Below are 26,021 nucleotides of genomic sequence, written 5' to 3' on the forward strand. Positions count from 1 at the left end.
AGATGAGGTTTTGCCATGTTGGTCAGACTGGTCCAAAACTCCTGACCTCAAGTGATCCACCCACCTCGGCTTCCCAAAGTGCTGGGATTACAGGCATGAGATACCGCGCCCAGCCACAGTGAAATTAATAACACCCCCTCCACTCTCCAGGAAGACTGGGATTAAAGAAATTCACTTTTTCCATAAATGACCAGATTATTGTGCATATCTTAGGCTAGTGGGCCAGACAGTATCTGTCACAACTGCTCAAAATATGAAATATAGAAATGAATGGATTTGGCTGTGTTTCGATAAAACTTTATTGATAAGAGTAGGCAGTAGTCAGGATTTGGTCTCTGGGCCATGGTTTGCCTTCCTCTGGATTGTTAGCTATGGGAGAAGGAAAGAACAAGACCCCTGCAGGGTCACACACAAGCCAGCAAGTAGCAGGATGGTTTGTTCAGTGGGAAGATTTCCTGCTGCAGCTCTGTCTCTGGCCTCTCCAATGCAGAGGCTGGCCAGGTCAGGGGTCTCCTGTAATTGGCCTCTTGTGCCCCACAGCTGCCAGGAATGATTGCATCATGATACACGGTGCCACCTTTGCCTGGTTCCAGGAAAGCCCTCCCTGCTTCCACAGGTACAGAATGACACCCATGGAAACCAGCCTCATGTTTATAGGGAGAAGCTGCATGGGGCTCCTGCCGACTTCCACCTGAGGGGTGGTGCAGATTTCCAGCCTGGGATGTGAGAGTGGGTTAGGTTGGGCCAGGGCTCTGCTAGGAACGTTTCCAGGATGCTCCTGTACCTCCTGCAGGTAGAGACCTTTACAGCATAGACCTGCACCTCCTTCAGGTGGGGACAATGGCATCTGAGTGGGTCACATCAGGAGGAGACACCCCTCTGCTCCCAGGCTGGACAAGATGTTGCCAAGGTGAGGCTGGCTGAGGAGCTCCATGGTTCAGCCTCGTCAGCTTTGCTAAATTCTGTGCCACATATATCAGTCCCAGATCATTATCATCTATAGCCCCCAACTCCATGGCTTGGTCTTTGTGGCCTAAAATCTCAGCCAGACCTGAAACTCCACAAGAAGGGAAAGAATATGTCCTGGGCAGTATTTGTATTGGTTGTCATTCACTCATTTCATTGATGGAGCACTAGCTATGGGCCATGCTCTGTTCTAGGTACTGGGGATTGGGTGAAGGAAACAGACAAGGGCCCAGCTCTCTTGGGGTGATGTGCTGATAGAGGTGAGGCCCAAACAGAAATCCAGGGCAGGGGGACAGCACGATAGCATGCCTAGTGAGGGAAGGCTTGGCGTTCAAGCTGAGATCATAAGGAAAGACAGTGAGCTGTGCAGGTGTCTGGGAGAAGAGCTTTTATTTTGGAAACAGAGTCTTGCTCTGTCACCCAGGCTGGGGTGGCAATGGCACGATCTCGGCTCACTGCAACTTCCACCTCCTGGGTTCAAGCAATTCTCTTGCCTCAGCCTCCCGAGTAGCTGGGATTACAGGTGCACACCACCATACCCAGCTCACTTTTGTATTTTTAGTAGAGACGGGGTTTCACTATGTTGGCCGTGCTCATCTCCAACTCCCAATCTCGAGTGATCCACCTGCCTCATCTCCCAAAGTGCTGGGATTACAGGCATGAGCCACCATGCCTGGCATGGAAGAAGAGCCTTCTAGGCAGTGGGAATGGCATATGCAAAGGTCCTTGGTCAAGAGTATGCCTGGACTTGGGTTTTCCAACCTCAGCATGGTTGATATTTTGGGCTGAAACTTCATGGTTGGGTTCTGTTCTGTGCATTGTGGGATGTTTAGTGGACCCCCAGTCTCTACCCACTAGAGGCCAGCAGCACCCCCTACCAGTTGTGACATCCAAAAATATCTCTAGATCTTGCCAAATGACTCTTGGGGGATGCAGTCATCCCCAGTTGAGAACCACTGACCTATTGTGTTCAAGAAACAGCAAGGAGGTCAGCGTGGCTAAGAAAGAGCAGCTGGGGCAGAGTGGAAGGAGCCGGGATGTCGTTCTTGATCATCAGGACTTTAGCTTTGACCCTGAGTGAAATGGCAGTGCTGATGTGTTCAGCTGGGAAGTGTTAAGAGCTGACTTGGGTTGTTTGTTTGTTTGGCTTTTGAGATGGAGTCTCGCTCTGTTGCCAGGCTGGAGTGAAGTAGTGTGATCTCAGCTCACTGGAACCTCCACCTCCCGGTTCAAGCAATTCTCCTGCTTTAGCCTCCCAGGTAGCTGGGACTATAGGCATCTGCCACCATACCCAACTAATTTTTGTATTTTTAGTGGAGACGGGGTTTCACCATATTGGTCAGGCTGGTCCTGGATTCCCAACCTCAGGTGATCCGCCCACCACAGCCTACCAAAGTACTGGGATTACAGGCGTGAACCACTGCCGTCTTGGGTTTTAACAAATCCCTCTGGTCATGGGGTGGAGGATGGGCTGTGGGACATGGCCAGGAGTGGGTGGGACCAAGAGCAGGGGCAGGCATGGTAGGAAAGAGCCTATTTATTGCAAGAGCCAAGGCAGGAGGCCAGGTTGGTGAAACCCTCAGACAGCAGCCAACTCTGTGTGCATGTGGGTGGACGTGCATGTATGTGTGTGCATGGTGTGTGTATGCATGTGAGCATGGATTGCTTGGGTATGCATGTGTGCTTGTGTGTGTGGATGTGTGCCCACATTGTGTTGCTGTGCATGCTAGCATGCTTGTATGAGTGTGCAAATGTGCATGCATGTGTGCACGTGATGTGTGTGTGCATGAATGTGCACATGCACAGATGTGCACAGGTTGGTTGCTTAAATAGCCAGACAAGGACTGAGAAAAGAACAGCTCCACAGGTGCTCTTAGACTCCCAGAGCAGGAAAGCTCAGCTCCATCTGAGGCTCACCCTTGCTCAAAGATGAGGCTGGGCCCTAACCAAGGTCATGTCTCCTTTCTTGTATTGAAAGAATAAACCTCACCATGCCCCAGGGCTGTTTCCTGGCTGTAGTCAGTCCAGTGGGAACACAGGAGTCCTCCCTGCCGTCCGTCCTCTTTGGGGAGCTGTCAAAGGTGGAGGGGTTCATGAGCATCAAAGTGAGGCCACCCCCTGCCTGTCTGCTAGGATGTCCCCATCATCCTGAAAGTCCCCCGTCCTCACTGCCTTTCCACCCCTCATTATGTCAGCCAAGCTCACTTTCATTCATTCTCTCCACCACCCACCCACCGAGAGCCCAGCTCCCACTGCTCCTCAAAACCTGTCATACCTCTGTCCCCATCATCCTTCTGCGACCAAAGTAAGTTGTGTTTTAGTGTTCAGTGGCCTACATTCTCCAGGAGGCCTGGGTGCAGAACACCTCTGTGGTGGAGGAAGTGTGCCTCAGGCAGTAGCTAGACCCAGCCTGGCTGGAGAGAGTCCTAGAGGCCTGTGCCCTGCGGCGAGATGTGGACAGCTTAGCTTCCCTGAGGGAGTCCACACTTCAATTGCGGAGCAGGTGAGAGTCTCGGGGTCTTTTGGGTCAGGGAGGTACTGCAGTTGGGGGTCATTTTGGTCCCTGACTCATCATGGATTGTATGATGGAGAAATGCAGGAAGTGGTCAGGGAAGCGGAGGAGAAGTGCTCAGCTTAGAATCAAGCACATACTAGGTGCTCAATAAATAATCATTAATCAATAAATAGAAATAGACACAAAGAGAGGCAAGGAGTTGTGGTAGGAATTGGCTGTGAGGGTCTCTCTGACAACTGAAAGTAAGATGACTAGACTTCTGTCTTACTCTGCCCTGCCTTGCTGGGTGACATTGATATAATTGCTTCTGGTCTCTGGGCCTCACCAAAGGGTCTGGACAGAGATGTCCAAGACACAGGATATATGCATCTGGAGCTATGGCTTGGGCAGGAGCTCACAAACTGTGACTCCCAGGACAAATCCAGCCCTCCACTTGTGCACTTGTGTGTGTGTGTGTGTGTGTGTGTGTGTGTGTCTCTTTGAGACAGAGTCTCACTCTGTTGCACAGGCTGGAGTGCAGTGGTGCAATCTTGGCTCACTGCAACCGCCCCCTTCCACATTCAAGAAATTCTCCTGCCTCAGCCTTCTGAGTAGCTGGGATTATAGGGGCATGCCACCACACCTGGCTAATTTTTCTATTTTTAGTAGAGACAGTGTTTCACCATGTTGGCCAGGCTCATCCCAAGCTCCTGACCTCAGGTCATCTCCTCATTTCCCTCAGAGGCAAAACCCAACTCGTGATGATCCCTGGCAAGGTCTCTGTCACCTTGCTCTGGTATCCATCATTCCCATCTCCCATCGTCATCTCCTGGCTTCACTCCAGCCTCGAGATTCTCTGTGATGTTTCCTGATCCCCCGCAGCATACTCTGTCCCCAGGGCCTTTGCACCTGCTGTTCCAACTGTTGGAAATTTCTCCCCAGGAGTTCCCAGGGCTCATCCCTCGCTTCTATCACATTCACAGAGAATGCCTCCCTGATTATTTAATCCACGACCACCACCGCGACCGTGCTCATGCTAGTGCGCCTTACACCCACACCTGCTTTTGCTTTGCTTTGCTTTGCTTTCCTTTCATTTTCTTTCTCCTTTCCTTTCCCCTTTCCTTTCCTTCCTTTCCTTTCCCCTTTCCTTTCCTTCCTTTCCTTTCCCCTTTCCTTTTCTTCCTTTCCTTTTCCCTTTCCTTTCCTTTCCCCTTTCCTTTCCTTTCCCCTTTCCCTTCCTTTTCTTTCCTTTTTTCTTTTTCCTTTTCTTTATTTTCTTGAGACAGAGTCTTGCTGTGTCCCCAGGCTGGAGTGCAGTTGCATAATCTCAGCTCACTGCAACCTCTGCTCCCCAAGTTCAAGCAATCCTCCCATCTCAGCCCTCTGAGTAGCTAGGATTACAGGCAGGTGCCACCATTTTTTTTTTTTTTTTTTAAAAAAAGCATTATAGAATCACAAAAACGAACCAGTTTTTTATTTTTTAAAAAAGACGATGTGGCCTTGCTCCTGTACTGATTTCTTTATAGATGGTGGAACACTAAAGAAAAATAAAATTATTTAACATATGAAATAGGGACCTCTAAGAGAGAAGCAATCTAGGGTGGCATCTGTAACCTGAGGCAGAGATTTGAGAGTTTTTTGCCAAGTTGAAATCCCACTCTGCTACTGAAGAAATGAACACCTGGGAAGTCACACACAATTTCTGATAAACTACCTCCATTACAATTCTGAGCAGATTACCTCAATATGTGTCAATTCTAGCCAAATAAAAAGTCCACAGGTGAAAGTTGGCAATCATTCATTGAGGCCTCTGAAATTTCTTTACTTGTGCCAGTGTTCCCTTTAACTACCAAGTCAGGAGGGACAGATGCCAGATTATTTGTCATTCTGTGTAAGAGTGATTACTTTCTTCTGATAAAAAGTCAAGGGATAGAATAAGTAATTTGTAAAAGAAGAACTTATTCTTAAGAAAGAGCTCATGTACCTTCAAACAGGAGACGTTTTCCCTGAATTTCCTTGCAGTTCAACACCCAGATTGGCAGGCACTCCTGCCTTCTAGCTGGGCACAGAACATGGAGGGAGGGAGGAGTCAGGAGACCTTGAGTGGCTGAGGAGGCTGGAGGCAAGGGACACATTCTGACCCTTTCTCTCTTCACATAGCTGCCCATTGCCCAAAGGATATGTCCTGCCTGACCTAGGAGTATTTTCCCTCTCTATGATGCAAAAGCTAAGGAAATGGGTTTCTTCCAATATCAAGAACAGTCCTTTACGAGAAAGATCCCTTTTTACCTAGGAAGAAAATTCTCCTGCCAGGGGACACACTTCTGCATAAACAGAACCACCTGCTCCCAACAAACCTGGCTGTTGTCTTGGTCCATCATGGCCAGTAGGTGGCTGCCTGCCCCTGTTCATGTTGTAGTAGGCCCCAAGTAAAATGGAATCTTCCATTTTTCCCTCTTTTCCTACAGCTACTGTTATATCACTGTAACCGGGGCATTCCCTTGTTATCGGAAGTATTCAACAAAAGAAAAGAAAAAGAGCTTCTTATATAAGGGTTTCTGGAAAAACTAAAACGTACACTCACCTTTTACCTTTAATTGCTGGCTTTGTACTCTTAAAGGGAAACTGATGAACCAAACCTGCAAGGGAACAGAAACCAGCTGTATGAAGAGTCACAGAAGGTTAATGAGGAGTGAGGAAGAGCACACAGTAGAGATTTCTAAGGGACGACAAAGGAAACTAAATGGTATGGGAGTGAAAAATGGGATCCAGAAAAATGGGGCAGGGGGGAGGATGAAGTATGTCAGATATCAGAACTGAAAAATTAGTACTATGTACAGGTCAATTTCACTTCGGTGTAGGAGACTAACTTCTCTTCCAGATATTTCGACGAGCTGAATTTTCCTGACTGAATATATAAACCAGATTTTTCTCCCATCTTAAAGATAATTATTTTTCAGTGTTCTCTGGAACACTTCCCAGAATGGCAATTTTTAGATTCATATTTGTGTAGGTAGTTACTGAGGGGTGGGGGCAGAATTAGTTCTCTACTCTGATATTTATATGTGTGCAAAGATAATAAAATTATTAACTGTATTTTAAGTTTCCAATGAGAAATACTTTTAATTGTTTTTAAATGTTTAACATTCACAACCATAATTATTTTCTACCCTATATTTACCTAAAAAGACTAAGGTTCAGAGAAATTAGGTGAATTTCCGTAGATCACTCAGCATTGCTGTCAGAATCTAATATAGAATTCTATATTACATATTATGGGCAATGTAAAAAGTTTCATATGTTAGATTGTTATTGAGTTTTTTAAAAAGCTTGGAATCCAAAATTAAACAGATGTCTTGCTCCATGGTCTTCTTTTAATTGCTGCATGCTATTGTATTTTTGAGGGACCAGCTTTTACCTATTTTTTAGTGGAGAAAACTTAATTGATCCAGTTTTACTCTTCCGTCTTATAAGAAAACTTTCCCTAAATATTACATTTGTTGCAATTTGGTTATTTGTGCATCCTGAAGAAACTGTGGTTTTCATGAAATTACTGTTCTACATAGCAGATGAAATATATATTTAATTAGGGAGAATACATTAATAATGTAAAACATTCTGTTGGTTGCTGGTTCACTCTAACAATTGTTTCTTTTGCTGTACAGAAGCTCTGAAGGTTAATTAGATCCAAGTTAATTTGTCTATCTTGACTTTTGTTGCCACTGCTTTCAGTGTTGAAAAAAGTTTTGCAATCTACCCATCTGACAATGGGCTAATATCCAGAATCTACAAAGAACTCAAACAGATTTACAAGAAAAAAACAAACAAACCCATTCAAAAGTTGGTAAAAGATATGAACAGACGCTTCTGAAAAGAAGATATGTATAAGACCAAAAAACATATGAAACAATGCTCATCATCACTCGTCATTAGAGAAACGCAAATCAAAATCACATTGAGGTATCACCTAACGCCAGTTAGAATGGCAATCATTAAAAAATCTAGAGACAACAGTTGCTGGAGAGAATGTGGAGAAATAGGAACACTCTTATAGTGTTGGTGGGAGTGTAAATTAGTTCAACCATTGTGGAAGACAGTGTGGCAATTCCTCAAGGATCTGGAAAGAGAAATTCCATTTGACCCAGCAAACCCATTACTGGGTACATACCCAGAGGATTATAAATCATTCTATTATAAAGACACATGCACATGTATGTTTACTGCAGCACTGTATACAATAACAAAGACCTGGAACCAACTCAAATGCCCATCAGTGATAGACTGGATGAAGAAAATGTGGCACATATACACCATGGAATACTCCGCAGCCATAAAAAATGATGAGTTTGTGTTTTTTGTAGGGACTCTGGAAACCATCATTCTCAGCAAACTGACCCAAGAACAGAAAACCAAACACCACATGTTCTCACTCATATGTGGGTGTTGAACAATGAGAACACATGGACTCAGGGAGAGGAGCATCACACACTGGGGGCAGTTGGTTGGGGTGCTAGGGAAGGGACAGCAGGAGGTGGGGAGGGTGGGGAGAAATGCCAGATATAGATGAAGGGGGAATGGATGCACCTATGCAACAACCTTACATGACTTGCACATGTACCCCAGAACCTAAAGTACAATAATAATAATAATGTAAACAGAAGACTTCTTGGCATAACTTTCCCTATTAGAACCACTAATGTGATTTAGAGGAAACTAAGGTTAGCAAACTTTTAAAGCAAATAGTCTTTGAAATTATATTTTCTGCAGTAATTATATTTAGGATAAAAGATATAGCTAATGTACATGGTAGAAAGAAGTTTTCAATAAATTTTAAAATAATAAAGGCAGAAATCCAATGAAAAATGTCATATTACAAACTAATAAGATTTTGATGGAATGAAGAACTGACAGTGATACTAAATTTTAAATCAGTAAGAGAATTCTTGGTGTATAATTATATGCTCATAAGAAATAGTTCGATTTTTAAAATGGTGGTTATTTTATAATGTACACAAATTTCTAACTTTTTCGTATGAAACAGGATATAGCTACAGAGACTCTGATGGCAAGTTAATGAGATAAAGTGTGCTGTCAGGATTTTCTCACTTAGAACAAAGAATTCTTGTCATACCTAGCACTAAGAAATTAAGATGGATTATAAAGTTGCAGCAAAACTGTAGTGAACCAGTGTGACAACAGTGTAAGTTAAGTAACAACTTATAAGGCCAGTACTTCCAGGTGTCATTATGTTATCATCATTAATCAATTTGGTGAAGGATTGAATTAGTTATCTATTACTCCCTAGCAAATTAATATAAGCTAGGCAGCTTACTGATATTAAAGTAGTATTAAATAAAACAATAATACATTGTTAATGTATATGATATATGATTAAAAATAAATATATTACATATATTAATATGGTTTGCTAGTACATCAGTTACATGAAATCTATCCAGAAAAATATATTGAGAAAAGGAAATACTATGCCCTGAAAATGTAACTCACAATCTTTTCCCCATTACAGTCTATTTGTTGTCCCCTTCAGAGTCACTAATTTCTTTTATTTATACTCCTACCTGCTACAATACGGTTTTCTCTGACTTCTTTTACCATAACAACTCTCATAAGGTTGCCAGTGCCATCTGTTTTCCCAAGGGAGTGGACAGTTTCAACTTACACCTTCTGCGAATCTACTGATTACTCTTTTCAGAACATTATTTTCTTAAATCAACCTTTTTCCCTAGTATTTTCACCTGTTGTCCTTCTAATGTGTGGCCTTTCCATCTCTTTCCTTTGGGGCTCTTCTCTTTCCTTTCTTAACTGTGGGAGGTCCTCAGAATCATGTTTAAGCCATTTTCTCCCTCTACACTCTCTCCACACATGAGCTCCTTCATTTTTGGGCTTTCAGTTACCACATATGAACCTCCAGCAATTGCATTCCTTATAAATAGCAAACTCTTATATCCATCTGGCAGTGCACATTTATGCTTAGATGTCAACCAGTCAGCATATAGAAGATATTTCTGGGTTTATTTTTATTTCCTCACATGCCTTGGTCTACCTTGTGGGGAGACAAATTCATTGGTTCTTCCTTCTCATTAACACATTTGACATGGCTGATACTACGTATGATTAATGCTTTTAAGTTTCTTTCCCTACAAAAACCAAAGATACAAGAGAGCAGGAATTGTATTTGTTATGTTCACCTAGCTATCTTGAGGGCAATATACAACCTAATTTAGACAAAGTTAATTTTTACTTATATTTTGAATGTAATAAGGATGGATAAAGGAATTGTACCATCCATTCTTTAATCAGGTTTTACAACCAGGGTTGGAGTTCAATTTTAAAGGACAAATAAAGAATATTTCATAGTAAAAATTTAATAAACAAGGTGAAATAATAAATATAAAGAACATAATTTGTTACACAATTCACAATGTGAAAGTTCACATGAGATAAGAACAAAACTAATTTAACTTATATAAGTAGTGAAATAAATAAATATTTAAATACATAGATGAAAAACTAACATATAAATAGTGAAATAAATAAATATTTAAATAAATAGATGACAGATCCATCAGTATGGCCATCTGTAAGGGGCTAGTGCCCATACAGCTCAACAGGATGTCGCTTAACACTCCTGAAAACACTTGACACAGTTAATTCAACTCACGGCATGGTTATAGCAGAAACAAGAGTCTTTGAAGTGGCACAACTTGTGGAAGTGTCAGCTGCTGTATTAGTCTATAAGAATCATTTGCATGTTGCACCAAGTCTCATTCCTTAGTCTTCAATCTTTTTTGCAAGTTGATTGATGAAGAGGAAGGATCTCATGATTTCTGCTCTGACAACCTCCCAGGCACAAGGGCTGTGTTTCTTCTCCGTCAGATAGAGAGTGATTCTTTGGAAGTATTTCCTCACAGCCAGGATGGAGTCCACATTCATCAGGGGAGTCCCTTCCACTCCAATGCTCTCCATCACACAGGCTTCCAAGTCATTCAGCTGCTTGTAAAGTTCAGTGTAGAATTTTTCTAGGAGGGTCTCATCCCAAGCAGCAGATGAATCGTTTGTGCTGAAGAGGTTGAAGGTCTGCTGGATCATCTCATGGAGGACAAAAATGGCTCGAGCCTTCTGGAGCTGGCTGCCATCAAACTCCTTCTGGGGTAATCCAAAGTCATGTCTGTCCTTCAGGCAGGAGAAAGGAGAGATTCTTCTCATTTGTGCCAGGAGCACCAAGGCCCTCCTGTTACCCAAGCTGTGGTTCTGAGGCAGATCACAGCCCAGAGAGCTGAATGACTTGTAGCTGAGCACCACAAGGGCCACCAGTAAATGTAAGGGCAAGACCATCATAGATGCTGCTGAGCTGGTTCAGATGGATGACTCAACCTCTGGCTCTGGGATCTCTGAAGACTTTGCTTTGTATGCAGCCTTATAAAGGGAACATACTACTTTCCATTTTCTGAACACAACTCCATTTTTTTCTACTTTTTCTTTTTGCTTCCCTTTATGCACTTTCTATATGGGCTTGGGGAAGTGTTTCTCAACCAGTTTCCTTTTCATTACTGTGTTCCCTTTCTCAGCCTCCAGAGTCCTATTTGATAATTTTTTTTCCAAGTAAACCCCTTCTGATAATTTAATAACACAGATATATTATATGTATATATGGATGTACTGTATGTCTATCCATGCCTTATACATAAAAAATGAAGTGGACAGTTTACTTCTTTATGCAATGCAGCATTAATAATAAGAAAAATTTTATGCTAAAAGTTAAATTTAAAAGCTATTGACATTGAACTTTATGAAAAGTATTTGCTGAGTGACTTCTAGTATACCTGTGTAAATATTAATGCATCAACTGAAACATGTAAAGTTATAATACATAAAAATATATATACCAATCTAGTAAAAATATATATAAAAAATATGTAATATCAATACAATAAAAATCTCAAAAAAACTGCTAAGGGGCTCTTTGAAATTAAATTATTTCTGTAATATTTAATTTATTTTACTTAACATTTAGATTTGCTTTATATAAAAAATAATTTTTACCTTCACTAACTGCTAAATTTTTATCAAGGTACAGTCAACACTTTTTTTCAGCACTTGCTGTAAGTACTAATGTTTGAAAACTTTTATACAATATAATAATAAAATACAAAGTATTTGTATAAAAGCATATAATACACTTGAAAATACTGAGGATCAAACATAAGCTATATACCCAGACAGCCAGTGGCAGCCTATTCATATGCCAATGGAGACCACATCACATGGTATGTGCTTAAGCACATAGAGGAGAGAAAGTCCACCAGTGACAACCATCTATTTCACGTTGGTTTGTAGCACTGATCTCACATACATTTTTCGTATCTTCCATGAACTCAATGTCAATGATTTTCATGTGATACACAAGAAAACCAAGTGAAAGAAAATAAATACTAAAGGATGAGGTTTTGTTAGAGTTTGGCATTCAGGGGCCATAAGTGAATGTACTATCTACAATTTGTTCACATGGCAAGAACTAAGGTTTGTACCCTTAGGAGCAATATCATCCCCAATAAAAATACACAATTGAGAAAACATCAATTTCATTTTTCAAAACAATTTTTGCATTAATGTTCAGGTTTCCCAAAGAAGCTGGGGACATTTGAATTCTAGTTCATTCTTATGAAATTTAAAAAAGCCATCTGTTACCTAAGGTCAATAATAATATCTAAATATGATAAGTAAATTAGGTGTACCATTGTTTACATAGCATGCAAGACACCAAATGTCTTTCCCATTTTCCTTTTCATTGAAAACAAAAGTTGTTGCTTTTTGTATCTTAATAAATAAGGATAAAAAGAAAACAACTATCTATCTAAATGTGATAAAAAGATAGGAAGGAAAGTAATATCCCACTGGAGAAAAAAACTAAGGAAATATAGCTTAGATAGTCAGCCCAAATTAGATGGACATTAATGAGTGGGGGACAGCAGAAGCAAAATGGTGGAAGAGATGTAGATCAAAGGTAGCAAATGGGCATGAGCTCAATGAAAAGTAATCATTGCTGGTCCAGGGGGGTGTTTGCAGCTTTAGTGAATTCAGCCTTACTAGACAGTTGAGGGTGATGAACCAAACATAAGACGTTGTGCAATAGGAAGGCAAATGTGTGAGAGCACAATATTCTCACTGTAGAATGGACAAGTATAATTGTCTCAAGTTCTCTACTAGTAGATAGATGAACTCTGAAGATCAGTATTTTTCATGTTGTATATTGTAATGTTTAATATTGAGTGTCAACTTGATGGAATTGAAGGATTCAAAGTATTGTTCCTAGGTGTGTCTGTGAGGGTATTGCCAAAGGAGATTAATATTTGAGCCAGTGGACTGTGAGAGGCAGACCCACTGTCAATCACGGTGAGCACCATCTAAGTAAGCAGCTGCCAGTATGGCTAGAATGAAGCAGGCAGGAGAAGATGGAAGAGGAGACTTGCTGAGTCTTCTGGCGTTCATCTTTCTCCCGTGATGGATGCTTCCTGCCCTCAAAATCAGCTCTAAGTTCTTCAGCTTTTGGATTCTTGGAGTTACACCAGTGATTTTCTAGGGGCTCTTAGGCCTTTGGCCACACACTAAAGGCTGCAGTGCCGACTTCTCTATTTCTGAGGTTTTGGAACTTGGACTGATCCACCACTGGCTTCCTTGCTCCTCAACCTGCAGACAGCCTATGGTAGGTCTTTACCTTGTGGTCATGTGAGTCAATTCTCCTTAATAAACTCCTTTTTATATGTAAATACATCCAATTAAATAATTCTGTCCCTCTAGAGAACTCTAATGTACCTCTCTAATAAGAAGCCAGGAAATAGATGATTTCAAAGGAAACTTCTCTTGACTTAATAAAAAGGACAATAATGATAACACTAAGAATAAAAAGTTACTAAATTTGATTGTATTTCTTATCAATCAGATATTGTTCTTAGCACTTACAAAAACTATTTTCACTTCATTCAAAGAGAAATACACTCATTTTTCATATTTATTGAACATCTACTATGTGCCCATCCCTGTTCAGTTGCTAGAGACATGGGTGACCAGAGCAGACATGGATAGGTTGTACTATTGTCCCCTTTTACAAAAGGAAAACACAGAAGCACAGGGAGCTATTGAGTTGTGGAGCCACAGTTGGAACTCAAAACGTCTGACTCTAAGTCCTCAGTTCTTACATGCTCCCTGGGAATTATTTCTGGCCATAAGAACTAGAGCTGTTTTCTAGACCCTGATGAATGTTTTCTTAGTAGAGTTCTATATAAAGAAAGCCATGGTCTTTCTTTTCAGCTCCCTCACCCTGTCTTTCACTGAAAAGCTCTATTTGTCTATGCCTGATATGTTACATTATAATGAAGATGGTCCCCAATTTATTTACATATTATATACTAGTTTTGTTTTCTTGAGAACATATATTCATAAACTTGAATGTAGTTGCAAAATTCTTTGTTCACCCTAGTAATATATTTATAAACAACTCTGTAAAACTCTGTATATTTCTTTTTTTTTTTGAGATGGAGTTTCGCTCTTGTTACCCACGCTGGAGTGCAATGGTGCGATCTCGGCTCACCGCAACCTCCACCTCCTGGGTTCAGGCAATTCTCAAGCCTCAGCCTCCTGAGTAGCTGGGATTACAGGCACGCGCCACCATGCCCAGCTAATTTTTTGTATATTTTTTAGTAGACATGGGGTTTCACCATGTTGACCAGGATGGTCTCCATCTCTTGACCTTTTGATCCACCTGCCTCGGCCTCCCAAAGTGCTGGGATTACAGGCTTGAGCCACCGCGCCCGGCCAACTCTGTATATTTCTATCCTTTTATTCATATATCCTTAAGGCTTTAGATTTTATCTTAGCACAAGTCTAAGCTACGTCATGACGAGCTAGAGGCCAGAGCTAAGTCAGAACTAAACCAATGAGCTAATGCTCAGAGCTCAGGGAGTCCACATCTAGAAGGGCTCGCTAAAGGGATTGAAGGTGGGAATGGAAGTACTTCTGGAGAAATGAGGAGAGTCAAGTGTATTATAGGAGGAGGACTGTGATGCCAAAGTCTCTGAGTCACCTGACTTGCCAGGTGGTTGATGCCATTTATGTTGCAGGCCAGCAGAGTTTGCTACTGAGTTAATTTTCCCACTCGTTTTGAGAAACTGTGCAAACATGATGGGCAATATATGTAGTGAACTAAAGAAAAGGTGTTGGTAAAAAAAATGTGTTTGTCTAGATGGAAAGATGTCTGGTAAAAATGGGCATAGAATTGGAGAAAACTATGCCTTTGCTCCTTCCATTTGGCCTTTCATTTTTTTTGGTGTGTCTTAAAAATGTGATAATTATGTAGCCTTATTCAGTGATTTTTAAAAAAGATTCTCCTCACACACACAAAAAAATGAATGATTATTTGCTTCTTTTCTTTTAATTTTTTATTGCGTTTTAGGTTTTGGGGTATATGTGCAGAATATGTAAGATAGTTGCATAGGTACACACATGGCAGTGTGTTTTGCTGACTTCCTCCCCTTCACCCACATTTGATATTTCTCCCCATGCTATCCCTCCCCAGCTCCCCCCCGCTGTCCCTCCCCTATTCCCTCCAATAGACCCCAGTGTGTAGTACTCCCTTCCCTTTGTCCATGTGTTCTCATTGTTCATCACCCGCCTATGAGTGAGAATATGCGGTGTTTCATTTTCTGTTCTTGTGTCAGTTTGCTGAGAATGATGTTACCCAGTTTCATCCATGTCCCTACAAAGGACAGGAACTCATCATTTTTGATGGCTGCATAATATCCCATGGTGTAAATGTGCTACATTTTCCCAGTCCAGTCTATCATCAGTGGGCATTTGGGTTGGTTCCAGGTCTTTGCTATTGTAAACAGTGCTGCAATGAACATTCGTGTGCATGTGTCCTTATAGTAGAATGATTTATAGTCCTTTGGATATATACCCAGTAATGGGATTGCTGGGTCAAATGGAATTTCTATTTCTAGGTTCTTGAGGACTCGCCACACTGTCTTCCACAATGGTTGAACTCATTTACATTCCCAGCAGTGTAAAAGTGTTCCTATTTCTCCACATCCTCTCCAGCATCTGTTGTCTCCAGATTTTTTAATGATTGCCATTCTAACTGGTGTGAGATGGTATCTCAATGTGGTTTTGATTTGCATCTCTCTTATGACCAGTGATGATGAGCATTTTTTCATATGTTTGTTGGCCTGATGTATGTCTTCTTTTGTAAAGTGTCTGTTCATATCCTTTGCCCATTTTTGGAAGGGCTTGTTTGTTGTTGTTTTTTTTTTTTTTTTTGTAAATCTGTTTGAGTTCTTTGTAAATTCTAAATATCCGCCCTTTGTCAGATGGGTACACTGCAAAATTTTTTTCCCATTCTGTTGGTGGCCGATTCACTCTAGTGACTGTTTCTTTTGCCATGCAGAAGCTGTAGAGTTTGATTAGGTCCCATTTGTCTATTTTGGCTTTTGTTATGAATGCTTTTGGTGTTTTGGTCATGAAGTCCTTGCCTACTCCTATGTCCTGAATGGTTTTGCCTAGGTTTTCTTCTAGGGTTTTTATGGTGCCAGGTCTTATGTTTAAGTCTTTAATCCATCTGGAGTTAATTTTAGTGTAAGGTGTTAGGAAGGGGTCCAGTTTCTGCTTTCTGCACATGAGTAGCCAGTTTTCCCAACACCATTTATTAAACAGGGAATCCTTTCCCCATTGCTTGTTTTTGTCAGATTTGTCAAAGATTGGATGGTTGTACATATGTTGTGTCACCTCTGAGGCCTCTGTTCTGTTGATTGGTCTATATCTCTGTTTTGGTACCAGTACCATTTTGATTACTGTAGCCTTGTAGTATAGTTTGAAGTCTGGTACTGTGATGCCCCCCGCTGTGTTCTTTTTGCTTAGAATTGACTTGGCTATGCAGGCTCTCTTTTGGTTTCATATGAAGTTCAAGGTGTTTTTTTCCAGTTTTGTGAAGAAAGTCAATGGTAGCTTGATGGGGATAGCATTGAATCTGTAAATTACTTTGGGCAGTATGGCCATTTTCACAATACCGATTCTTCCTAACCATGAACATGGAATATTTCTCCATCTGTTTGTATCCTCTCTTATTTTGTTGAGCAGTGGTTTGTAGTTCTCCTTGAAGAGGTCCCTTACGTTCCTTGTAAGTTGTATTTCTAGGTATTTGATTCTCTTTGTAGCAATTGTGAATGGCAGTTCGTTCTTGATTTGGCTCTCTTTAAGTCCGTTATTGGTGTATAGGAATGCTTGTGATTTTTGCACATTGATTTTATATCCTGAGACTATGCTGAAGTTGCTTATCAGTTTCAGGAGTTTTTGGGCTGAGACGATGGGGTCTTCTAGATATACTATCATGTCATCTGCAAATAGAGACAATTTGGCTTCCTCCTTTCCTATTTGAATACCCTTCATTTCTTTTTTTTGCCTGTTTGCTCTGGCTAGGTCTTCCAGTACTATATTGAATAGAAGTGGTGAGAGAGGGCATCCTTGTCTAGTGCCGGATTTCAAAGGGAATGCTTCCAGTTTTTGCCCATTCAGTATGATATTGGCTGTTGGTTTGTCATAAATAGCTTTTATTATTTTGAGATACGTTCCATCAATACCGAGTTTATTGAGGGTTTTTAGCATAAAGGGCTTTTGAATTTTGTCAAAGGCCTTCTCTGCATCAATTGAGATAATCATGTGGTTTTTGTTTTTGGTTCTGTTTATGTGATGAATTACGTTTATAGACTTGCATATGTTGAACCGGCCTTGCATCCCCGGGATGAATCCTATTTGATCATGATGGATAAGCTTTTGATGTGCTGTTGCAATTGGCTTGCCAGTATTTTATTGAAGATTTTTGCATCTATGTTCATCATGGATATTGGCCTGAAGTTTTCTTTTCTTGTTTAGTCTCTGCTGGGTTTTGGTATCAGGATGATGTTGGTCTCATAAAAGGAATTGGGAAGGATTCCTTCTTTTTGGATTATTTGGAATAGTTTCAGAAGGAATGGTACCAGTTCCTCTTTGTGTGTCTGGTAGAATTTGACTGTGAACCCATCTGGACCTGGGCTTCTTTTTGTGTGGTAAGCTATTAATTGCTGCCTTGACTTCAGACCTTGTTATTGGTCTATTCATAGTTTCAGCTTCCTCCTGGTTTAGGCTTGGGAGGAGGCAAGTGTCCAGGAATTTATCCATTTCTTTCAGGTTTACTAGTTTATTTGCATAGAGTTGTTTGTAATATTCTCTGATGATGGTTTGAATTTCTGTGGAATCTGTGATGATTTCCCCTTCATCGTTCTTTATTGCATCTATTTGGTTGTTCTCTCTCTTTTTTTTTTATCATTCTGGCTAGTGGTCTGTCTATTTTGTTGATCTTTTCGAAAAATCAGCTCTTGGATTTATTGATTCTTTCGAAGGGTTTTCCATGTCTCTATCTCCTCAGTTCTTCTCTGATCTTAGTTATTTCTTGTCTTCTGCTAGGTTTTGAGTTTTTTTGATCTTGCTCCTCTAGCTCTTTCAATTTAGACGATAGGGTGTGAATTTTGGATCTCTCCACTCTTCTTACGTGGGCACTTTTGCTATATATTTTCCTCAAGAGACTGCTTAAATGTGTCCCAGAAATTCTGATATGTTGTGTTTTTTTTCTCTTTGGTTTCGAAAAACTTATTTGTTTCTGCCTTCATTTCATTGTTTATCCAATCCACATTCAAGAGCTAGTTGTTCAGTTTCCATGAAGCTGTGAGGTTCTGAGTTAGTTTCTGGATTCTGAGTGCTAACTTGATTGCACTATGGTCTGAGAGACTGTTTGTTATGATTTCCATTGTTTTGCATTTGCTGAAGGAGTGCTTTACTTCCAATTATGTGGTCAATTTTAGAGTAGGTGTGATGTGGTGCTGAGAAGAATGTATATTCTGTGGATTTGGGGTGGAAAGTTCTGTAGATGTCTATCAGGTTTGCTTGTTCCAGGTCTGAGTTCAAGCCCTGGGTATCCTTGTTAATTTTCTGTCTCGTTGATCTGTCTAATATTGACAGTGGAGGGTTAAAGTCTCCCACTATTATTGTGTGGGAGTCCAAGTCTCTTTGTAAGTCGTTAAGAACTTGCCTTATGTATCTGGGTGCTCCTGTATTTGATATGTATATATTTAGGATCGTTAACTCTTCTTGTTACATCAATCCTTTTACCATTATGTAATGTCCCTCTTTGTCTCTTTTGATCTTTGTTGCTTTAAAGTCTATTTTATCAGAGATGAGAACTGCAACTCCGGTTTTTTTTTTTTTTTTTTGGTGGTTTCCTGGATATGGCACACCGATGGGTTTTGGCTTTTTATCCAATTTGCCAGTCTGTGTCTTTTGATTGGTGCATTTAGCCCATTTACATTTAGGGTTAATATTGTTATGTGTGAATTTGATACTGCCATTTTGATGCTAGCTGGCTGTTTTGCCTGTTAGTTGATGCAGATTCTTCATTTTGTTGAGGCTCTTTCACATTTGGTATGTTTTTGAAATGGCTGGTGCTTGTTGTTCCTTTCTATGCATAGTGCCTCTTTCAGGAGCTCTTGCAAAGCAGGCCTAGTGGTGACAAAATCTCTGAGTACCCTCTTGTTCGCAAAGGATTTCATTTTTCCTTCACTTATGAAGCTTAGTTTGGCTGGATATGAAATTCTGGGTTGAAAGATCTTTTCTTTAAGGATGTTGAATATTGGCCCCCACTCTCTTCCGGCTTGTAGGGTTTCTGCCGAGAGATCTGCTGTGAGTCAGATTGGTTTCCCTTTGTGGGTAACCCAACCTTTCTCTCTGGCTGCCCTTAGCATTTTCTCCTTAATTTCAACCCTGGTGAATCTGACATTTATGTGCCTTGGGGTTGCTCTTCTTGCAAAATATATCTTTGTGGTGTTCTCTGTGTTTCCTGGACTTGGATATTGGCCTGCCTTGCTAGGTTGGGGAAATTCTCCTAGATAATATTCTGAAGAGTATTTTCCAGCTTGGATTCATTCTCTTCATCACATTCTGGCACACCTATCAAACATAGATTAGGTCTCTTCACATAGTCCCACATTTCTTGGAGACATTTTTCATTCCTTTTTGTGCTTTTTTCTCTAATCTTGGCTTCTTATTTTATTTCATTGAGTTGATCTTAGACTTCTGATATCCTTTCTTCTGCTGGTCAATTCAGCTGTTGAAACTTGTGCATGCTTCGCAAACTTCTCGTGTTGTGTTTTTCAGCTCCTTCAATTCATTCATATTCCTCTCTAAGTTGTCCATTCTTGTTATCATTTCCTCAAATCTTTTTTCAAATCCTTTTTCAGGGTTCTTGGTTTCTTTGCATTGATTTAGAACATGTTCTTTTAGCTCACAGAAGTTTCTCATTACCCACCTTCTGAAGTCTGATTCCGTCATTCCATCACACTCATTCTCCATTCAGCTTTGTTCCCTTGCTGGTGAGGAGTTTTGGTCCTTTGTAGTAGGTGAGGTGTTCTGGTTTCGGGTGTTTTCCTCCTTTTTGCGCTGGTTTCTTCCCATCTTTGTGGATTTATCCACCTGTCATCTGAGTAGTTGCTGATTTTTCGATTGGGTCTCTGAGTGGATTCCCAGATTGTTGATGATGAGGTATTTCTGTTTCTTGGTTTTCCTTCTAACAGTCCAGCCCCTCTTCTGTAAGACTGCTGAGGTCCACTCCAGGCCCTACTTGCCTGGGGTACACCTGTAGCAGCTGCAGAACAGTGAGGGATGCTAACAGTTTCTTCTGCTATTTTTGTCCCAGAATGATGCCCACCAAATGTCAGTCTGATCAGTCCTTTTTGAGGTGACTCTTTGGGTATATGGGGGTCAGGGGTCTGCTTGAGGAGATGGTCTGTGCTTTATAGGAGCTCAAGTGCTGAGCTGTGAGCTCCGTTGTACATTCAGGGCTGCTAGGCAAGTACATTTAAGTCTGCTGCAGCAGAACTCATAAAACCCCCTTTTTCCCTCAGATGCTGTGTCTTGGGGAGTTAGGGCTTTATTTATGAGTATCCGTTGCACTGTCCTGCCCAGCTAGGAGGCAGTTTAGTCACTATTTGCCTGCCGAGGCTCAGCCCTGCTGCCGTGGGGTCTGCCCTGCTGCCGTGGGCTCCGCCTTGTTGGCAGAGTCTCTCTGTTATGGCCGGTTGCCTCGGCAACAGCAGGCTCTGTCAGCAATGGGAGAGTACCTCAGTAAGGGCAGAATGTCTTGGTAATGGCGGACGTCCCTCCCCCACCAAGCTGCACCATCCTGGGTTCAGCTGTGCCTGCCGTGAAACTCTCAACCCTGAGTGTTTCAAATCGCCATTTTGTTTGTCCCTGTGATGGTGGGACCTGTCGAGCCTGATCACCTGGCTCCCTGCCTCAGAGCCCTTTTTTTTTTTAAGTTGAACGGTTGACTCTCTCCCAGGTGTTTCAGTCACCTGCTGAAAGGGCACCAGGATCCGTGTGATTTCCCGTGCAGCAACCCACTGCGCCGGCTCACAGTTCGCTTCCTGGGAATCTCCTGGCCTGGCTCACTGTCCAAGTCCTGTTTAATCATGTGAATATGCTAATCTGCCCTCCCAAATTTCACATTGCTGGTTTAACGGGGCACCCAGACCAGTGAATTTTGTGCGGCGTGCTGCTGAGCTGTGGCACCAGCCGAAATGGCCGTGCTAGTTGAGACAGCTGTGCTGGCGTCCCGTGTCTCTCTTACACCTGGGAATTTCCCCATTCTGTGGGCAGCAAAGATCCGTCTGGAAATGCGGCGCGAACTCACCCTCTGCGTCTTCACTGAGAGCTGCAATCCTGAGTTGCTTCTACAGCGCCATCCGATTATTTGTTTCTTGTTAGCTCCATCCATTTTCCATGTGATAACGGGGTCCATTTCTGTTTGATTTCCAAAATTTGGCATGTAAAATTCAAGGTGACACTTCAGGTGGAAAAAAAAGATTTTGGATTTTGAGTCTTTGTCAGATGTTTTTGCCTGGCAGTGTTATTCTTCTTTATGCATGGTTATAATTCTTTTAGCTGTCAGAGATGTCACCTTCAGTTATCGGACCCATTTTCTCTTTAGAATAGCTTATCATGGGTCCACAAGATATTTATGAGCAGAGACACCATCTTATCCAAACTTGTTCCCTGGCACCTTTGCCCAATCCCTATCATTTCAGGTACTCAGTCAATATTCATGAAAAAGATTAATCACTATAATACTAGAGGAAAGAATAATACCAATACATATTAGATACATGATTTGAAAGGAAAATAAAAGATATTTTGTAAATTCTTCAAGGTTCTTCATGGGGAGTTTTCACTGAAAATTATGTGGAATATTCAAAGAAAGAACAGCCACTTGATTGTAGAATCATTTTCAAGCTTCAGTTTTTAATAATCAGAATATCTGAATGAGAAATAATGACTTGGACAAATGGAAGATTCACTCTCCACTTTTTTTTCAGTGGTCTTCAAGTACCTGCAGAGATACCTGGCATAGTTTCCTTGTCTCCTCAGACAACAAAGAAAGAATTTCAATTTTACAAGTGATCCCAGGCCTTATCCCCATACTCTTGGCCTTTTTTAAACTTTAGCCAATGCCTTTGGGAACCAATTTAAATACTTCTTTCAAACAGTCAATGATGCCATAAACTCGAATGAAGGACATCTTTGCCCACTTCCCTGAGTTTGAATTGTGGAATCAGATTTTGGAACAGATGTTTTAATAGAGCATGATAGCAAAAATATTGTTTTTTTCCCCTAAAAATTGCATTTGTACAAATATTATAAAAATAAAGATTAATCTTATTCAAAGAACTTGCCTCCTTTTCCCACTAATCACCCAACTGGACTCCCTTTCACAACTTCTTTTCATCTTGGTATTCTATGAGAATAATTCCAGACCAAGTTAACTTGGTTGAAAGAGATTTTTGTCCTGTAATATCTGGGCCTAAGAAAACATCTCCATGTGATGTTCCATAGTTTAATCTAGCAATTGACTAAAATAGACTCAAGCGCCACAGCCACATTTGGGGTTATATGTTGAAGATAGCAAAGTCACAAAATACAAGGTACTCAGATCTCTGAATCATCTTCAGAAAACAGCCAACCAGAGTCATCTGAGCAGGAAGTTCTGCATTGAGCTTTTATGGGGAGGAAAGATGAATTTGCATGTTGATCTAATTACTAATTATTTTCTATTTATCTATTATAGCAGATAGCATCAACCTAACTGACGAAAGTCTTTTAAAATACTATCCTGAAGAAACTTTTCCATAAAAAATTGAATTTCTGACTTAGGAAACAGCAAGTACCCCTTAAATATTTAAGCAGATAAATAAAATTATAAGTGATCACTTAAGAAAATAATACATGTTGTTTTCTGCAAACATTTTTTGCAAAATTGTGATACACAATATAATGTTGATATAATCTAATGACTGGTTTCAGATTTTTTGAGCTGGTTAAAAAATCTGAGATGACATTGCTTTTTTGGCTCAGAAAACGATAATGTAATTGATTAGAGAGATTCATGAATATATAATAACTTTCCTGTTTATTTGCTGTCTTTTCTTTGAGGATTGTTAACAAGGGAAAAACACACTTCAGTCTTCTCTCTGACAACCTCCCAGGCACAGGGGCCTTATTCTCTTTACTTCACGTAGGTAATGATTCTTTGGAAATATTTCCTGACAGCAATTCCCAAATAGGAACTAGATAGATTTTCTACTTTTGTAGAAATTTACTTTTGTCAGCTGCAGTTGTTCCAGGTTGTGATCAAGGCTGTAGAGTCGTTTACCGAGGAGGATCTTATGTCAAGCAACCAAAGTGTCCTCCCTGGGGAAGAGGCTAAAGATCTGCAGGAGCTGCTGATGGTGGAAACGGATGTCTCCTGTCTTCTGGATTTGCGTGATACTTCTTTTTTCCTAGAAACCGTAGGTTCTATCATGAGGCACGACTGAAAGGGGATATTTTCAGCTGTGTGAATAGCACTGCGGTTTCCTCCCGCCTTCCTTGTTTTCTGGTCATTGCCCCAAGGCTTGTCTTGCTAAGTCAGCAGGCGGCGCTGAAGATGAGCATGATGACTCCCGCATAAGCAGGGAGATGAGGGCAGCTGCGATTTCAGAAATTCACTAGCCTGCCGCGAGGGGACCCGGGCCCGCTACGCAAAGAGCGCAGTGCCACTCGCTGTGCACCAAGGCCGCAGCAAGGGGCCGCAATGGCCTTTCCTGACACCCAGGATTTGGGAACCGCGTTCTTGGCGGGTTTGAGTTTCGGGGCGTCGCGCAGCCCCAGGGAAACGTCGTTGAGGCTTATCGCGTCAACTTTGTGCAGCTTCAACCTGAGTAATAAAATCTCCTTTGCTGCTGAGGAGGCAGCTCCACCGTGGTCTCCCCCGAGACATCCTCCTCAGGTAGCCAGCAGGGCACCTTTCATTTTCGGATTTTCCCCCTGGGTTTGGGGCTTTATTCCCCACACAGACTTCAGCGAGGCTTATTTTTACAGAAGGACCAGTTGATTCTGGGGCTTATGGACTCGAGATCACACGGGTTTAATCTTCAGGATTCCGTTTGTGTGGGGGTCTTGGGGCGTGGAAGGCTTGGGGAAGGGGACACACTGGACTCTGGGGCCAGAGGGCGGGTCCTGGGAGCACCCGGGGCTGGGAACGCTGTGCACCAGGCCAGGAGGAGGAAGGCGCCCTACTATAAACTTAAACGTTTGTAATCTTAGGTGTTTACAAATGCGAACTATATAGATTATATTTATACTAAAGGTTGCTATCTGTATTAGTGGGTTCTCAAGCTGCTAATAAAGAGATACCCAAGACTGAATAATTTATGAAGAAAAGAGGTTTAATTGACTCACAGTTCCATATGGCTGGGGAGGCCTCACAATCATGGCAGACGGCCAATGAGGAGCAAAGATAGGTCTTACATGGTGGCAGGCAAGAGAAAGCTTGTGCAGGAAGGGGAACACCCATTTATAAAACCAGCGATTCTTGGGAGACTTATTCACTGCCGCGAGAACAGTATGGGAGAAACCACCTCCATGATTCAATTATCTCCACCTGGCTCTGCTCTTGCCATGTGGGGACTACTACAATTCAAGGTGAGTTTTGGGTGGGGACACAGCCAAACCCTATCACTATATTTTACTATGTTCAGATTCTCAGCCAGTAATTTCCAAATTTTATTTCATTTAATCTTTACAGTTTCTAAAATGACAGCTACTAAAATAATCTCAATTTTTCGAATGAGGAAAGGAAAATCTGATGTTTGACTTGCTAAGAGTCACAGATTTTGTCAGAAAGTAGAGCCCTCTACTGCCTCCCAATTCCCCTCTTTATTCGCTCTCAGTACTTCCTCTTGGCTGCACTGAGAATGCTAGTGCTAATTAATCATAATTGTGTCTTTAATGTCTAGCTTTTGCTCCCTGGAGGGCAGTCATCATCCTGTCTTATTATCCTTGAATCCACAATGCCAAGCACATTGTTTGTCACATATATGCAGTGAACACATTTTTAGTGACAGAATGAAGACAACTGGATGACTTAACCCTTGGTATGCCAGTTTTATGCTCTGTTATCTGTAGATTGTAAATTGTGTCTCCTTTAAGGAAACGTGGAAGAAATCAAATCTAGTGCCTTAGCCCTTAAAAGGCAGTTGGAGAGAGGTGAAGAAATATGTATTCAGTGCAATTTAATAAGTAAAAATGGGCTGGGCACAGTGGCTCATGCCTGTATCCTAGCACTTTGGGAGGTGAGGTGGGTGGACAACTTGAGGTCAGGAGTTCGAAATCAGCCTTGCCACTTGGTGAAACCCCATCTCTAATAAAATACAAAATAAAAATAAAAATAAAACTAGCCTGGCATGGTGGCAGGTGCCTGTAATCTCAGCTACTTGGGAGGCTGAGGCAAGATAATTGCTTGAACCTGGGAGGCAGAGGTTGCAGTGAACAGCGATCATGCCATTGCACTCTAACCTGGATGGCAGAAGAAGACTCTATCAAGAAAAAGAAAAGAAAAGAAGGAAGAGAAAGAAGAAAGAAAAAAAAGAAAGTAAAAATTACATCTAAGATAAAACCTCTAAGTAGCATTATTAGAATTTTAAGAGAAATAGATGGAGACTCAGACAGGTTTTTATTTAAACATTGGTTCTCGGCTGGGGGTGGTGGCTCATGCCTGTAATCCCAGCACTGTGGGAGGCTGAGGCAGGTGGATCACGAGGTCAGGAGTTCGAGACCAGCCTGACCAACGTGGTGAAACCTTGTCTCTACTAAAAATACATAAATTAGCTAGGCGTGGTGGCACACGCCTGTGATCCTAGCTACTCAGGATGCTGAGGCAGGAGAATTGCCTGAACCTGGGAGGTGGAGGTTGCAGTGAGCCGAGATCATGCCACTGCACTCCAGCCTGGGCAACAGAGTGAGACTTCATCTCAAAACACAAATAAATAAATAAATAAATAAACAAACCAAAAAAACCCATTTGTTCTTATTTAGATGAATACCTCCTATTAGATGAGATTTCTGCCATTTTCTGAGTGCTTAATTTCCA

General features: G+C 41.4%; 2 protein-coding genes across 11 annotated transcripts in view; one reads left to right on the forward strand and one right to left on the reverse strand.

Annotated features, from left to right (window-relative positions):
* Nucleotides 1-26,021, forward strand: part of LOC144579325 (uncharacterized) — a 48,168-nt gene that overhangs the window by 5,762 nt on the left and 16,385 nt on the right. For 2 of the 10 annotated variants that reach the window (XR_013526689.1, XR_013526697.1), the window contains one exon: nt 6,081-6,206. Coding sequence is in view for 1 of the 10 variants with exons in the window: in XM_078349587.1 (XP_078205713.1) it covers nt 6,081-6,156 (76 nt within the window). In the remaining 9 variants the exon portion in view is untranslated. Of the gene's footprint in view, nt 1-540; nt 7,978-21,930; nt 24,101-26,021 lie in introns of those variants that run through there. The other 8 variants (XM_078349582.1, XM_078349587.1, XR_013526693.1 and 5 more) reach the window with 7 other exon arrangements.
* On the reverse strand, nt 9,976-10,879 carry LOC128932203 (interferon alpha-5-like). Its single transcript, XM_078349568.1, has one exon. The coding sequence runs from the start codon at nt 10,817-10,819 to the stop codon at nt 10,253-10,255; it is 567 nt and encodes a 188-aa protein (XP_078205694.1). The 5' UTR covers nt 10,820-10,879; the 3' UTR covers nt 9,976-10,252.

This window comes from Callithrix jacchus, chromosome 1 (genome assembly GCF_049354715.1).
Source record: "Callithrix jacchus isolate 240 chromosome 1, calJac240_pri, whole genome shotgun sequence".
Lineage (NCBI taxonomy): Eukaryota > Metazoa > Chordata > Mammalia > Primates > Cebidae > Callithrix > Callithrix jacchus.